The 17260-nt window shown below is 45.6% G+C and overlaps 1 protein-coding gene across 1 annotated transcript; it reads right to left on the bottom strand.

Moving 5' to 3' along the window:
• Positions 1–445: 445 nt before the first annotated feature.
• Positions 446–17007, bottom strand: LOC131202097 (cyclin-dependent kinase inhibitor 1-like). Its single transcript, XM_058190679.1, has 3 exons — positions 16722–17007; positions 6178–6600; positions 446–725 (listed from the first exon to the last, which is right to left on the bottom strand). Exons 2-3 carry the CDS (start codon positions 6548–6550, stop codon positions 658–660), a joined length of 441 nt encoding a protein of 146 aa, XP_058046662.1. The 5' UTR covers positions 6551–6600; positions 16722–17007; the 3' UTR covers positions 446–657.
• Positions 17008–17260: the final 253 nt, after the last annotated feature.

The following is a 17260-nucleotide window of genomic DNA, read 5'->3' as shown; positions in this document are numbered from 1 at the left end:
CCCCATGCCCAGCTGAACTGCGCGATCATCAGAGGTTTTTTTTTTTTTTACTTTTAAAAGCATTTTTTCTTTGGGCGAAGAAATGCTTTTAAAAGTAAAAAAAAAAGGCTCTGACGATCGCACGGCTCATCTGGGATCATCAGAGCCTTTTAAAAGCATTTTTTTACAACCTCTTCAGCCGAAGAGGTTGTAGAAAAAATGCTTTTAAAAATAAAAAACAAAAAAAAAGTTGGCCATGCCCACCCAGTCACATTAACACCCCCACCACACGCCCACAGAACCGGTAGTAACAATTTTTACATTTCACCACGGCGCTCATCATTTGTTCATAACACAGTATTTTAAACACTTCTGACAATAATACGATAAGCAATTCTTCCTGAAATGCGATTGTTGCTGCAATCGGTCTTTTTCATACTTGACAATCAGTTATTTTTTTTTTAAAAAAAAAGTTTCCTGAGCTATTCAGTTTTTATTTGGCTGGACTGCCATTTCATAAGAGTTTGTTGTTCTTTTAATAACTCTTCCCATTTTCACCATTCTTCTCTGCGCAGCTACAAAGGGTTAGTTATCAGTAGAGATCATTCTGAAGTGTTGTATAAGCTTGGAAGTTTTTTTAAGGGGAAAAAAAAAATATCTGGGAAGCGATCCACCGGTTTAGAAGGCCAATTTCTTTACAGGTGTTTGCATATCTGTCCTGATCGGCTTCTTTGTTGAATAATAATCTGCAATAAAGAAAGAAAGAAATAAAAATCCACACCGACAAGTAATGACAACTACTAGAACAATTAGACACAAGAACAGTTTTTTCCCGAAGGCCATCACTCTGCTAAACAAATAATTCCCTCAACACTGTCAGACTATTTACTGAATCTGCACTACTATTAATCTTCTCATCGTTCCCATCACCAATCTCTTTCCACTTATGACTGTATGACTGTAACTTTGTTGCTGGCAATCCTTATGATTTATATTGATATATTGACCATCAATTGTGTTGTAAATGTTGTACCTTGATGAACGTATCTTTTCTTTTATGTATACTGAGAGCCTATGCACCAAGACAAATTCCTTGTGTGTCCAATCACACTTGGCCAATAAAAAATTCTATTCTATTCTATTCTATTCTATTCTATTCTACGACAAGAAGGGATCCGTGGAAAGATTTCTCCAGAGTGAGCAAGATGGAAATCTTATGAAAAAGGAGATAGTAGTGTTTTTTTTTCTGGAGGGTCAACAAGTCAAGATGTGTATTGTCATATTTCTGGACGCCAACAAAACCAACGTCCAGTTACATCCTTGCATTTAAAAAAAATCAGCCTGAGAAATGACTAGGCTTCCATCAAGAGGTCTGCAGGGACAGAACCGAGGTCAAAAAAGTCAAGATGGCAGTTGAGACTATGCAATTAATACCCTTTCTGCATATGCGTCACAGACGCATATAGAAAAGGGACATAAAATAAGATTTTTTTTAAAAACAACAACAACAACGGTTCAGATAAAAAAAAAGGAGTGGAGCATTCAGTGTGCACCCACAGTCGCCATCTTGACTTTTTTTACTTTCCCACAGACACCTGTTGTTTACATTGTATAGGTAAAGGTAAATGTTCCCCTCGCACATACACGCTAGTCGTTGCCGACTCTAGAGGTCGGTGCTCATCTCCGTTTCAAAGCCGAAGAGCCAGTGCTGTCCGAAGACGTCTCTGTGGTCATGTGGCCGGCATGACTCAACGCCAAAGGCACACGGAACACTGTTACCTTCCCACCAAAGGTGGTCCCTATTTTTTCTACTTGCATTTTTACGTGCCTTCGAAACTGCTAGGTTGGCAGAAGCTGGGACAAGTAACGGGAGCTCACCCCGTTACACGGCAACACTAGGGATTCGAACCGCTGAGCTGCCGACCTTTCGATCGACAAGCTCAACGTCCTAGCGCCTTGTTTAATAAAGCATCCAGGAAACACATCTGCTTTTTTTATCTGACCAACTTAATAATAATAACAACAACAACAACAACAGAGTTGGAAGGGATCTTGGAGGCCTTCTAGTCCAACCCCCTGCCCAGGCAGGAAACCCTACACCATTTCAGACAAATGATTATCCAACATTTTCTTTAATTTTTCCAGTGTTGGAGCATTCACAACTTCTGCAGGCAAGTTGTTCCACTCCTTAATTGTTCTATCTGTCAGGAAATTCCTCCTTAGTTCTAAGTTGCTTCTCTCCTTGATTAGTTTCCACCCATTGCTTCTTGTTCTACCCTCAGGTGCTTTGGAGAATAGCTTGACTCCCTCTTCTTTGTGGCAGCCCCTGAGACATTGGAACACTGCTATCATGTCTCCCCTAGTCCTTCTTTTCATTAAACTAGACATGCCCAGTTCCTGCAGCCGTTCTTCATATGTTTTAGCCTCCAGTCCACTAATCATCTTTGTTGCTCTTCTCTGCACTCTTTCTACAGTCTCCACATCTTTTTTACAACATGGCGACCAAAGTTGGATGCAGGATTCCAAGTGTGGCCTTACCAAGGCATAATAAAGTGGTATTAACACTTCTCATGATCTTGATTCTATCCCTCTGTTTATGCAGCCCAGAACTGTGTTGGCTTTTTTGGCAGCTGCTGGCTCATATCTAAATGGTTGTCCACTAGGACTCCAAGATCCAACTTAATCAGATCACTTGAATTTCTTTGAAGACGAATCTTACTCAAAGGATCTTGGAAGATCCTGAGTAGTATATAAGTAGTCCTTGACTTATGACTCCAGTTGAGCCTGGAATTATGGCCATAAGTCATGCCAGTCATTAAACGGGTCATCATGTGGTTGAACCCAATCCGGAACATTTTTTTGGTGGGGGGGCAGTTATTAAGCAAGTGTACCAGTCGTTAAACAAATGCCACGGCTGCTAAGCAAACCTATTTTTCACAATGGGCATTTTCCTCCCTGAAAACTGGAAATAAGGATCAGCTTCTGTCAAAAAACCCCACATTGTAAATAACAAGCACTTGACCAGGGAAGGAGACAGTTCTCAGAACTTCAAATCTGGGTTGTAAGTATCCTGAGGGACATCCATTGTGACTTTGAATGGTTGCTAAGCGGGTAATAGTGGGAGCAACTCGTTGCTCCCATGTAACACCAATCCTGCACAGTTTGCACTGGCTTCCTGTGGTTTTTCGGGTGCGCTTCAAGATTCTGGTTACCACCTTTAAAGCGCTCCATGGCTTAGGACCCGGGTACTTATGGGACCGCCTGCTGTTACCTTTTGCCTCCCACCGACCCGTACGCTCACACAGAGAGGGCCTTCTCAGGGTGCCGTCCGCCAAGCAATGTCGGTTGGCGGCCCCCAGGGGAAGGGCCTTCTCTGTTGGAGCTCCTACGCTTTGGAATGAACTTCCCCCTGGTTTACGTCAAGTGCCTGATCTTCGGACTTTTCGCCGTGAGCTGAAAACGCACCTATTTATTCAAGCGGGACTGGATTAAAATTTTTATTGGGGTTATTTATATTTTAAGATTTTAAATTGTTTTAAATTTTCGGCCACATATAATATGTTCCTTTTTAATCTCTTTTAATGTGTATATAGTGAATTTTTTTTACTTGGCTGTACACCGCCCCGAGTCCTTCGGGAGAAGGGCGGTATAAAAATCGAAATAAATAAATAAATAAATAAATAAGTCGAGGACCATATCAAGTAGTCTTTGACAATCTTTCGCTTAGTGACCCTTCAAAGTTACAACGCCCCTGTAAAAGTCACGTATGGCCATTTTTCACACTTCGCTGCAGCAGCCCAACGAGTCACGTGATCAAAATTCAAATGCTTGGCAACTGGCATGTACTTATGACAGTTGCAGTATTCCGGGGTCATGTGCTCACCTTTCACAAAATCTTCCGATAATCAAAGTCAAAGGGGAAGGCAGATTCATTTAACAGCTCAGGCAATAGAGAAGCCTGTTATTAGAACACAAAGCCTGCAATTACTGCAGGTTCGAGCCCGGCCTTCCACCCTTTATAAGGTAGGTAAAATGAGGACCCAGATTGTTGGGGGGGCAATAAGTTGACTTTGTAAAAAATATACAAATAGAATGAGACTATTGCCTTATACACTGTAAGCCGCCCTGAGTCTTCGGAGAAGGGCGGGGTATAAATGTAAACAAAAAAAAACAACCCATGCTACTGACTTCGTAACAGCAGTGATTTGTTTCATAACAGTGGCAGGAAAGGTCATGAAACGGTGCTCAACTCACTTAATGACCGTCTCGCTTACCAAGAGAAACACTGGGCTCAGTTGTAGTCACGAGTCAAGGACCGCCTGTATTTTGGAATGTTTTTTTACGCGTCTTTGTAAAATTTGACCTTGACTTGGATAATGGTTATCAGATAAAACAGGAATGGCATCCCACTATTTGAATACAGGAGGTCCTCGACTTATGACCACAATTGAGCCCAACATTTATGTCGCTAAGCGAAACATTTGTTAAGTGAGTTTTGCCCCATTTTGTGACTTTTCTGGCCACAGCCGTTAAGTGAATCGCTGCATTTATTAAGTTAGTAACACGGTTGTTAAGTGAATCTGGATTCCCCATTGACTTTGCTTGTCAGAAGGTCACAAAAGCGGATCACCTGCCCCCCCTTCCCCCCCCCCCCGGGACACTGAGACCGTCATAAATATGAACCAGTTGCCAAGCATCTGAATTTTGATCACGTAACCATGGGGATGCTGCAGCGGTCGTAAGTGTGAAAAAACAGTCATAAGTCACTTTTTTCAATGCCGTTGTAACTTCGAACGGTCACTAAATGAACAGTCGTAACTCGAGGACTACCTGTACATTATGATGCCATATCAGAGCGTTCGGCAGGGTTCACCTCCTATTACCGTATTTCCCCCAAAATAAAACCTAACCGGAAAATAAGCCCTAGTATGATTTTTCAGGATGCTCGTAATAAAAGCCCTACCTCCAAAATAAGCCCCAGTTAAACTCGTCAGCCAGATGGACGCATTTCGTACATCCATTGCAACAAAAACAAAATTAGACCTCACCTGAATTAAGTCTTATTGGGGAGGGTCTTATTTTGGGGGAAAATACGGTAGGTGGGTTTTTCAGTAGGACTATCATTACATGTTTGCAAAACTCAAAAGAAGCAACAGAACTAGCACTTAGACTTATATACCACTTCACTGTGCTTTACAGCCCTCTCTAAGCAGTTTACAGAGTCAACCTATTGTATATTGCCCCTAACCAATCTGGGTCCTCATTTTACCAACCTCGGAAGGATGGGAGGCTGAAGGAACCTTGAGCCTGGTGAGACTTGGACTGCCAAACTTCTGGCAGCTGTCAGTCAGCAAAATTAGCCTGCAATACTGCATTCTGACCAGTGCACAACCACGGCTCACCAGGTGTGAACAAAGAGATCAAGAAATCTTTGCTGTTCTTGATTGGGCATCCATAATCCACCTCTCTATGCAAAGTCAGGAATCAAACCCACCCTTAGGACCTCACTGGGACCAGGTGTGAAGATTTTAATCTTCAGGGCCCTCTTTTAAAAACCTAGGCTGTTCCTGTTCACACTTCCTTGTGTCTATTCTAGGTGGCTCCTGTTCTGACCTAGGCTTCCCCAGCAGCACGAAGCCGAGTCCTCGTCCCAATAAACCTCTTTTATTTAATTTACAGTGAATTCCTCTCCAGCAAGGTCTTTCCTCTCCCACAGTCTTTCAAGATGGTTCACAATTACCGACCTTTATCGGGCTTGGAGAATGACCAGGCCAATGTCTTTCAGATGCAGCAATACTTGGCAAGAATGCAGGAATGAACTAATTGTCTCCTGCAAATTCCACTCCCCTTTCGTTCCTCTTTTATTCCCTCTGGGAGTGGCCATTCATTCATCCACCTGCAGCCTTACTCCCAAGTTGACCCTTGTTCTTTAGCTGTTCCCTTCATCTGGCAGCTCTGTGCATGCGCACACTAGGAACAGGCTCCAGCTGTTCATCTGCCTCACTGGTGTCCGACTCCAAAGGCAGCTGATAACTGGCATACGGCCCTGGCCCACTCTCTGCCTCTGACGCAGAGCCCTCATCAGAGCTTTCCCAAGACTCCAGGACTGGCCCATGTTCCTCCCCAACCTCCTCATTGTCCGAATCCGCTGCCAGATCCGCTGGCGAGCCACAACAAACACCGCCTTGACATACATACCTGTCAAATACGTCTGCCTTCGCTTCTTCCCTAGCGTCGCTGTTTTGATGGGTCTGCCTCTTTCCACCTCTCTACCCAGGAGGTGAACTTTCCCCTCCCTGTCCGCAGTCCTGTTCACGGGCTGCAGAGGCGGGCGAGACTCCCTGGCGACGTGCGTGTGGTAGAAGGCGGGAACCTCGTGGCCCTGCAGCTCTTCCCACTGGAGAAGCCCCACGATGGGCATATCCTGGAAGAAGTCGAAGTTCCACCGTTGCTTCGCCTGTTCCATGCTGGATCTCATCATGCTCTGGAACTCCTGCAGCAAATGGTCGTGGTCCACTGGCCCGAAAAGATTCCTCCTGGTGGGAGCTGCTTTGGCCGAAATCAGGTCCATCTTCTCTCCCTGCCGCCTGTGGTTGAAAAAGAAGGTCAAATACCAAGGACCTGTTGGAGAAGAAATAGACAATGATGGGTTTCTTTGAATCACAAAGGGGCGCTGAGAATTCAGTACTGAGGCTCTGTCTCTGAGATGTTCCCCTCCTTGTAATAGGGGCAATAGCTTAAAGCAGTGTTTTTCAAGCTGCTGGCTGGGGAATTCTGGGAGTTGAAGTCCACACTTCTCAAAGTTGTCAAATATGAGAAGCATTGCTTTAGACTGAGGATTCCTTTCCTTTCCTTTCCTTTCCCCTTCCCCTTCCCCTTCCCTTCGCCTTTTATTTCCCTGATCTTTCCTTTCCTTCCCTCGATCCACATTCTAGTATTCCTCTCTTTTTTCTTTCCTACCTTCCTTCTTCCCTTTCCATTCCCTCTTCTTTTCTTTCCCTTCCTTTATGTTCTCTCCCTCCCTCCCTCCCTCCCCATGCCCCTGCCTTCTCTTCTGTCAGAAATGGTGTAGGGTCTCCTGCTTGGGAGGGGAGGTGGTGGACTAGATGACTTATAAGATCTATTCTATTCTATTCTATTCTATTCTATTCTATTCTATTCTATTCTATTCTATTCTATTCTATTCTATTCTATTCTATTCTACTCTACTCTGCTCACTTCTCCTCTGCTCTATTCCATTCCATTCCATTCCATTCCATTCTATATTTTCCATTCTATTCTAGTCCATATTTTCTATTCTATTCTATTCTATTCTATTCTATTCTATTCTATTCTATTCTATTCTATTCTATTCTATTCTATTCTATTCTATTCCATTCCACTCTTTCTATTCTATTCTATTCTATTCTGTTCTGTTCTATTCCATTCCACTCCACTCCACTCCACTCTACTCTACTCTACTCTACTCTACTCTACTCTACTCTACTCTACTCTATTCTATTCTATTCTATTCTATTCTATTCTATTCCACTCCACTCTTTCTATTCTATTCTATTCTATTCTATTCTATTCTATTCTATTCTATTCTATTCTATTCTATTCTATTCCACTCTATTCTATTCTATTCTATTCTATTCTATTCTATTCTATTCTATTCTATTCTATTCTATTCTATTCTATTCTATTCCACTCATTCTATTCTATTCTATTCTATTCTATTCTATTCTATTCTATTCTATTCTATTCTATTCTATTCCATTCCATTCCATTCCATTCCATTCCATTCCACTCCACTCCACTCCACTCCACTCCACTCTTTCTATTCTGTTCTGTTCTGTTCTATTCCTATTCCTATTAATTCCCACTCCATCCAAGTTTCAATCACACTATCACAACTATCATTTGCACCTCTATAACTGTCTGGTTCGGTTCTGCAACCCAACAAGAAAAACACAGACTTCAGAGGATAATTAGAACTGCAGAAAAAATAATTGCTACCAACTTGCCTTCCATTGAGGACCTGTATACTGCACGAATCAAGAAGAGGGCGGTGAAAATATTTGCAGATCCCTCGCATCCTGGACATAAACTGTTTCAACTCCTACCCTCAAAACGACGCTATAGAGCACTGCACACCAGAACAACTAGACACAAGAACAGTTTTTTCCCGAAGGCCATCACTCTGCTAAACAAATAATTCCCTCAACACTGTCAGACTATTTACTGAATCTGCACTACTATTAATCGTTTCATAGTTCCCATCACCAATCTCTTTCCACTTATGACTGTATGACTATAACTTGTTGCTGGCAATCCTTATGATTTATATTGCTATATTGATCATCAATTGTGTTGTAAATGTTGTACCTTGATGAACGTATCTTTTCTTTTATGTACACTGAGAGCATATGCACCAAGACAAATTCCTTGTGTGTCCAATCACACTTGGCCAATAAAAAATTCTATTCTATTCTATTCTATTCTATCACTTCCACGCCATAACCTGAGGATTCCCTGAGGATTCCCTCATGCCTTCATTTCCATCTCCTGTTCATCCCTGCCATCCTTTCCCCCCCCCTCTTCCCACCAGATCAGGCAAGCCCGCCCTGGTCCCAGAGATAATCAGTGTTGGAAAAATGGCTTGAGACCCGGGAGCCAGCCCCTGCTCAGCATGGGAGCCAGCCAAACCCAAGCCTGCTGCTCATAGCCTCGGGAAGCCACTGGATCTGCCCTTGAAGCCCTCTTCCGTTCCAGGACAGCCCCAGCCTTTCCCAAATCTTCCCTGAATTTCTGCAGCTGAAGCCCAACTCCAACCCGGCTCTTGCTGTTCCTGATCCACCCTCGGGGACTCTCCAGCTGGAAACAGCTCCAGTTGAATCCGCTGGGATGTGCCTTCAAATCAGGGATGAAATCCAGCAGGTTCTGCAGGACCGGTAGCGGAAATTTTGAGTAGTTCGGAGAACTGGCAAATACCACCTCTGGCTGGCCCCAGAGTGGGATGGGAATGGAGATTTTGCAATAACCTTTCCCTCCAGGAGTGGGGAGGGAATGGGGATTTTGCAATATCCTTCCCCTGGAGTGGGGAGGGAATGGAGTTTTTGCAGTGTCCTTTTCCTGGAGTGGGGTCGGAATGGAGATTTTGCAATATCCTTCCCTCCAGGAGTGGGGTGGGAATGGAGATTTTGTAATATCCTTCCCCTCCAGGAGTGGGGAGGAAATGGAGATTTTGCAATATCCTTCCCCCCAGGAATGGGGAGGGAATGGGATTTTGCAGTATCCTTCCCTGGAGTGGGGTGGGAATGGAGATTTTGAAGTATCCTTCCCCCGCCACGCCCACAGAACCGAAAGTAAAAAAACCTGGATTTCCCCACTGCTTCAAAGTCCTTCCCGGCTTCCCAGCCTAGCCTCCCTCTGGCATTTCCCGGTGGTCTCCCATCCAAGGATCAAAAGTCCAGAGCCAGGCAAGCTCAGCGGGGGCTGCCTACCTCCCACCCAGCCGGGCCACCGATGGTGCTTCCAGCAGCACTCGGGTCCGAAACGAACCTCTCTGCGCGGCCGGGGCTGCTGATAAAGGAAGAGAAGGGAGCGAGCGGTTTGCGCAGCCAGCGGCGCTTCCGAGGGCCGGGCTCGGCAGTTGCCGAAGCGGGCAAGCTTTTTCCTTCGCGGTTCTCCCGGCGGGAAACTCCCCGCCTTCTGGAAGCCTCGGGCGGACGAGAAGCGCTGCAGAGCCGCCCAAAGCGCGCAAGTTCCGCGCTCAGCCCGCGAAAGCCGGTAGCCCCGGCGGGATCCTAGAGAGCGCAGCCTCGGCTTTGGATCCCGATCGCGTTTTTTTAAGGAGGGAGGGAGGGAGGGAGGGCCGGTGGTTCAGGAGGAAAGCAGCGGGATTTGGGATTCGGGGGGGTGGGGGGTGAGTGGGGAGGAAAAGGGGACAAGTTGCTTCCTGCCACCCCTTATTGGCAGCTTGAGCAATAGGATCAAAGGAGGTTTCCCATGGCCTTTTGCAACTTGCAAGAACAGTTCCCCCCCCCCCCCAACGCCATCACTCTGCTAAACCAATAATTCCCTCAACACTGTCAAACTATTCACTAAGTCTGCCCTACTATTAATCTTCTCATCGTTTTCATCATCCATCTCCTTCCACTTATGACTGTATGACTGTAACCTTGTTGCTGGTATCCTTAAGATTTAAATTGACTGTTTCCTAATATGATTTGATTGCTTATCTGTTCCCTATGACATCATTAAGTGTTGTACCTTTTGATTCTTGAGGAACGTATCTTTTCTTTTTGTGTACATTGAGAGCAGATGCACCAAAGACAAATTCCTTGTGTGTCCAATCACACTTGGCCAATAAAGAATTCTATTCTATTCTATTCTATTCTATTCTATTCTATTCTATTCTATTCTATTCTATTCTATTCTATTCTATTCTATTCTATTCTATTCTTGTTATATTCTATTCTTTCTAATTCTATTCTATTCTATCCTATTCCTTTTCTATTCCTATTCCTTTCCTTTCAGTGAGAACCATCAACCCATGGGACAGAAGTTGCCTTCGGAAGTTGTGGGAGTTTTATCACTTGAGACTTTCAAGAAGAGATTGAACTGCCATTTGTCAGAAATGGTGTTGGGTCTCCTGCTTGGATGTGTGTGTGTGGGGGGGTTGGACTAGATGACCTATAAGGTCCCTTCCAACTCTGTTAATCTGTATCCTCCAAGCCAAATCCAACCATATTCTCCCATAATAGAAAGACTGGAATTTCCACCTCAACATTTTCTGTTGGACCTTGGGCATCTCCACCAGGGCTACCACTTATTTATTTATTTTATTTATTTTATTAGATTTTTATACCGCCCTTCTCCCGAAGGACTCAGGGCGGTGTACAGCCAAGTATTAAAAAAGCCCACAATATACATATTAAAAAAACAAAACTAAAACAAGCATATTACAATTGGCCGAGAATTTAAAACAATTTAAAATTTTAAAATTATAAATAGCCCCAATTAAAATTAATAAGACATTTAAAACTTTCAAGCCAGTCCCGCTTGAATAAATAGGTGCGTTTTCAGCTCACGGCGAAAAGTCCGAAGATCAGGCACTTGACGTAAATCAGGGGGAAGTTCATTCCAAAGCGTGGGAGCTCCAACAGAGAAGGCCCTTCCCCTGGGGGCCGCCAGCCGACATTGTTTGGCGGACGGCACCCTGAGAAGACCCTCTCTGTGTGAGCGTACGGGTCGGTGGGAGACATCAGGTAACAGCAGGTGGTCCCGTAACTTGACCAATTCACTCCTCATGGGCCATTTGATGAAACCCAGATTTCCAAGGCACCATGTTTTCTCATATGTACCATGCCAAGCCAAGCCCCAATCTCTCTGGCTGGGTTTACTGTCTAAGCTAGCCCAGGGTCTGAGATCTTGGCCTTCAATGGGTCAAGGGGGGCAGAGGTCGACCGCGAGGGGCCTCACTTGTGGGGTCCCTCAGGGGTCGATTCTCTCGCCCCTTCTGTTCAACATCTACATGAAGCCGTTGGGTGAGATCATCAGTGGTTTCGGGGTGAGATACCAGCAGTACGCTGATGACACCCAGCTGTACTTTTCCATCCCGGACCACCCCAATGAAGTTGTTGAAGTGCTGTCCCGGTGCTTGGAAGCCGTACGGGTCTGGATGGGGAGAAACAGGCTCAAGCTTAATCCCTCCAAGACGGAGTGGCTGTGGATGCCGGCATCCCGATTCAGTCAACTGCAGCCGCGGTTGACTGTTGGAGGCGAGTTACTGGCCCCAAAGGATAGGGTGCGCAACTTAGGTGTCCTCCTGGATGACCGGCTGTCGTTTGAAGATCATTTGACGGCCGTCTCCAGGGGGGCCTTCCACCAGGTCCGTCTGGTTCGGCAGTTGCGCCCCTTCCTTGATCGGGATGCCTTATGCACGGTCACTCATGCGCTCGTTACCTCTCGCTTGGATTACTGTAATGCTCTCTACATGGGGCTCCCCTTGAAGTGCGCTCGGAGGCTTCAGTTAGTCCAGAATGCAGCTGCGCGGGTGATAGAGGGAGCTACACGTAGCTCCCATGTAACACCGATCCTGCGCAGGCTGCACTGGCTGCCTGTGGCTTTCCGAGTGCACTTTAAGGTGTTGGTTATGACCTTTAAAGCGCTCCATGGCTTAGGGCCTGGGTACTTACGGGACCGCCTGCTGCTACCACACGCCTCCCACCGACCCGTACGCTCCCATAGAGAGGGACTTCTCAGGGTGCCGTCCGCCAAACAATGCCGGCTGGCAGCCCCCAGGGGAAGGGCCTTCTCTGTGGGGGCGCCCACACTCTGGAATGAGCTTCCCCCGGGTTTACGTCAAATACCTGACCTTCGGACATTTCGTCGCGAACTAAAAACACATCTTTTTATCCGCGCGGGGCTGGCTTAAATTAGTTTTAAGGGGAAATTTTATTAATTTTAAATGGGGTTTTTAGTATGGAAATTTTTTAATCTTAGGCTAATTTAAATAAGTTTTTTAAATGGTATTTTAATCTGTATATTGTACTGTTTTATTTTTGCCTGTACACCGCCCTGAGTCCTTCGGGAGAAGGGCGGTATAAAAATTAAATAAAATAAATAAATAAATAAATAAAGCAACCAGGTTGCATTTTTAGGCATTATGTATGTTGTGGAAGACGATGTAGTTTTGCCTTTTTCCGTCTTCTGCTGTGGAGCTTATGGGTAGTTGTCTACCCAGCAGAGATGTCCTGCTGGATTTAGCAAGATGCTGCTCCCTTCCTTTTGTTGCTTTGGGGTTGCCATGACACCAAGCATAGGAATAATACTTGAGTAGCAACAGGAATTGAAACTGCTGCTCGCCACCTTCTTCTGGGCTATAGAAGAAGCTCCCAAGAGCAGGTAAATTGCCTGACTCTCAAAAGTGACAAACCTGTGATTTTTTTTCATTCAACGAGTTAGTGCCAGGCACAACTCTGTTACTCCCTTCAGGTCAAAAATGTTTCTATGTTCCTTCCTTCCTTTCCTTCCTTCCCTCCCTCCTTTATATCCCATCTTTATTATTTGTACAAATAACTCAAGGGGACAAACATATCCCTCCTCCTATTTTCCCCACAACAACAACAACCCTGTGATGTTGGGCTGAGAAAGAGCGACTGGACCAAACTCACCCAACTGGCTTTCATGCTTAAGGTGGGACTTGAACTCACAACCTCCCACTTTCTAGCCTGGTGTCCTCCCCCACAACGAGACCAACTTGGCTTCCTTGCATCACATGCTGGCTTTTTTTCTGGTTACAGGAAGAATTTACTGCCCTAATTACAGGAGTTATGTTCCTACCTAGAGTGGTGGAAGAGATCCTTTCCTCAATTGGAGATCATGGCTCTGGAGGCCGCTGTATCCAGGCAGGGCTGTCAACCTAGAACCCACCTTCAACTGGACTTTCTGGTTTTTCTTTGAAGGGGTTTCACTTCTCATCCAAGAAGCTTCTTCAGCTTCTTGAATGAGAGCTTCTTCAGCTTCTCCGAGAGCTGAAGAAGCTTCTTGGATGAGAAGCGAAACGTCTTCAAAGAAAAACCAGAAAGTCCAGTTTCCCCTTGAAAAAGCACCTTTGGGACAACTGTGACCTGGATGACTAAGACTCTCCATAGCCACCTTCAACTGCTTCTTCTCTATTGGGTGGAACCTTATGCAAATCAGGAAGCGGTGGAATCACCTGGAAAGCCCCTGAACAGGTCATCCAAGGCACTGATAGGTCAATCTGGGTTTCTCGTTCTGGAAGGACAGCTCCTCCCTAGAAAATCCCTATTGCAAATCCCTATGGGAAAATCCCTAAAGCTGCATTTACACCTGGCAGGAAATTTCCAGGTGAGGATAATCCAAGTCTGAAAATCCAGGAAAAAAAAAGGGAAATTATGAATTCAGATCTATTTTCATCCTTGGGTTGTGTAACCCTAACCCTCACATCCTGGACATAAATTGTTGCAACTTCTACCCTCAAAAACAACACTATAGGGCATTGCACACCAGAACAATTAGACGCAAGGACAGTTTTTCCCTCGAATGCCATCACTCTACTAAACAACTAATTCCCTCAACACTATCAAATTAACTACTAAGACTGTATTACTATTCTTCTCATCCTTACTAGTACCTATCTCTTCCCACTTATGGCTATATCCATGTTGCTTGTATCTTTACAACTTATATTGTTTTTATTGTTTCCTAGTATGATTTCTATGACTATCACTAAGTGTTGTATCTTATGATTCTTGACGAATATGCCTTATTTTTTCTTTATGTACACTGAGAGCATATGCACCAAAGACAAATTCCTTGTGCATCCAATCACACTTGGCCAATAAAGAATTCTGTTCTGTTCTGTTCTGTTCTGTTCTGCTCTGCTCTGCTCCGTTCCGCTCCGCTCCGCTCCACTCCATTTATTCCATTCCATTCCATTCCATTCCTCTGGTGGCTCAACAGACTAAGCAGTCTGTTATTAACACAGCTGCTTGCAATTACTGCAAGTTCAAGTCCCACCAGGCCTAAGGTTGACTCAGCCTTCCATCCTTTATAAGGTAGGTAAAATGAGGACCCAGATTGTTGGGGGTTATAAAGTTGACTTTGTATATAATATACAAATGGATGAAGACTATTGCTTAACACAATGTAAGCCGCCCTGAGTCTTCGGAGAAGGGCGGGATATAAATTCAAATAATAAAAAAAAATCCATTCCATACTCTATTCTATTCCCCATGCCATTCCATTCCATTCCATTCTATTCTTTTATTTGGAAAAGAAGCTGACCCTTTTTGGACACCTCTCCATGTTAGGATTTTTAAAGAAGGGCACTGAGCCGAAATTGGAGTTGGTTTGGTCTTTTGATCTAGCCTGAGGAAGGATCCTACACTTGAATCCCCTGCATTCTGGGGAGGTTATGAGAAGCCACAATGACATCATACCCATCTTGATGTCACATTGTGCAGGACTCCACCTGTCTTTCCTGGCTTCCTTCTCCAGAAGTGCAGCTGCCTGCAGAAGACTCAGTTGGGCTCTGAACCGCCTTCTCCAACAGATGCCCTCCAGGTTTGGCTTCCCGCTCCTACAATTCCCAGTTATTATTAACCGCACCGCTTGAGAAGCAAGATCCAGATGTCAAGTGTCAAGAAATGAACCTCTTCAAGATCACTCGGTAGTCCTAAATTGCCCTTCTCAAAGAGAGAGATTGTGTGGTCTCACCAACTGACACCAGCCAAGCTCAACTGATCTTGAAAAAGCTAAGCAGAATCAGGCATGGTTAGGCCTTTCGGGAGATGACCAGGGAATCTTGGAGTGGGTAGCTAGATTAGATTTTTTAAAATTTTTAAACATCTTAGTGGACAACCTGTTAAATATGAGCCAGCAGTGTGTGGCGGCAGCCAAAAAAGCCAATGCAATCCTAAATTGCATTAACAGAGGGATACAATCAAGATTAAGGGAGGTACTAATACCACTCTATAAAGTCTTAGTAAGAGCACACCTAGAGTACTGCACCCAGTTTTGGTCACCACACTGTAAAAAAGATGTTGAGACTCTGGAAAGAATGCAGAGAAGAGCAACAAAAATGATTAGGGGACTGGAGGCTAAAACATACAATGAACGGTTGCAGGAACTGGGCCTGGCTAGTCTAGTGAAGAGAAGGACCAGGGGAGACATGATTAGCAGTCTTCCAATATTTGAGGGGCTGCCACAGAGAGGAAGGGGATCAAGCTACTTTCCAAAGCACCTGAAGGCTAGGCAAGGAATAGATGGAAATTGAAGAAGGAGAGATTCAACCTGGAAATAAGGACAGCAGTCAACCCAAGAGTTAGGGGGTGACCTGATAGCCATATTCCACTACTTAAGGGGCTTCCACAAAGAAGAGAAGGTCAACTTATTCTGCAAAGCATCGGAGGGCAGGACAAGAAACAATGAATGGAAACTAACCAAAGACAGAAGCAACCTGGAATTGAGGAGACACTTCCTAACAGTGAGAACCATTAACCAGTGGAACAGCTGACCACCAGAAGTTGTGGGTGCTTCATCACAGGAGGTTTTTAAAGAAGAGACTAGACAGCCACTTGTCTGAAATGGTACTATAGGGCAGAGGTGGGTTTCAGCAGGTTCTGACCAGTTCTGGAGAACCGGTAGTGGAAATTTTGAGTAGTTCAGAGAACCGGGAATAAAAATTCTGACTGGCCCCTGCCCCCATCTATTCTCTGCCTCCCGAGTCCTAGCTGAGGAAATGGGGATTTTGCAGTAACCTTCCCCTGGAGTGGGGTGGGAATGGAGATTTTACAGTATCCTTCCCTACCGCCATGCCCACCAAACCACACCCACAGAACCGATAGTAAAATTTTTTTTGAAACCCACCACTGCCATAGGGTCTCCTGCTTGAGCAGGGGGCTGGACTAGAAGATCTCCAAGGTCCCTTCCAGCTCATCCATTCTATTCTATTTATTGCAGGCGCCTTCAAAGTCAAAGGAGCTGGCGTTATGATGGCTAAGAGCAGAAGATTGAACTCGATGAGAGTGGGTGGGTTCCCCTGGTCTGGGGACCCAGCCTTATTCTCTCACCACTACCGTTTCCCACTCTCCCCCCTCACCCCAGCAAACTCCCCGAAGACCACCGCCGCCCCCCTAGACCCGCCTTGGTGGCTGACCCGGCGCTGCCACCCAGCTCGCCCTTCCTTCCCCTCGCGGGACCCTGCCAAAAAAGAGGGCTCGGTTGCTCACCTCCAAGCCGCACCCCTCTATCACCACCGCCTCCTCCTCTTCCTCCTGGAAAGACGGGATCCAGAACCGCTTAGGATCCGCGCAACGCGCAGCAAGGAAGCCCGGCCAAATTTCAAATTTCGCGGGGCGCCGCCGAGCACCTTCCCCTCCGCGGTCCTTAAAGGCGGCGGGCGGAGAAGAGAGAAGAGGTCGCTGCTTCCTTTGCTTTCCCGTCCTCCTCCTCCTCCTCCTCGCTCGGATCCTCCTCCTCGTTCCTACCACCCCGCCTGGAGTTTGCAAGAGATTTGCAAATCTATTGCTTTGCTCCGCGCTTGATTAAACTTTCCCATTCCGGGCTCCGGGCCAAACCCCCGGTGGCACGCGGGTTTGCAACGTGACTCGTCCCCCCTCCTTCCCCCCCATCTCCACCCTTCCCCTCCCCCCATCCCAGACTGGGAAACTTTTGCCAAATAAAGCAAACCAGGGAGTTAAAAACATACAGCAACCCACTCGCCGGAGAGGGAGGGATGGATGTAGGGACGCAGGGGTTGGGGGTCGTT

Source organism: Ahaetulla prasina, chromosome 7 (assembly GCF_028640845.1).
Source record: "Ahaetulla prasina isolate Xishuangbanna chromosome 7, ASM2864084v1, whole genome shotgun sequence".
NCBI classification, from domain to species: Eukaryota; Metazoa; Chordata; class Lepidosauria; order Squamata; family Colubridae; genus Ahaetulla; species Ahaetulla prasina.
This window is presented reverse-complemented; position numbering and strand designations above follow the sequence as displayed.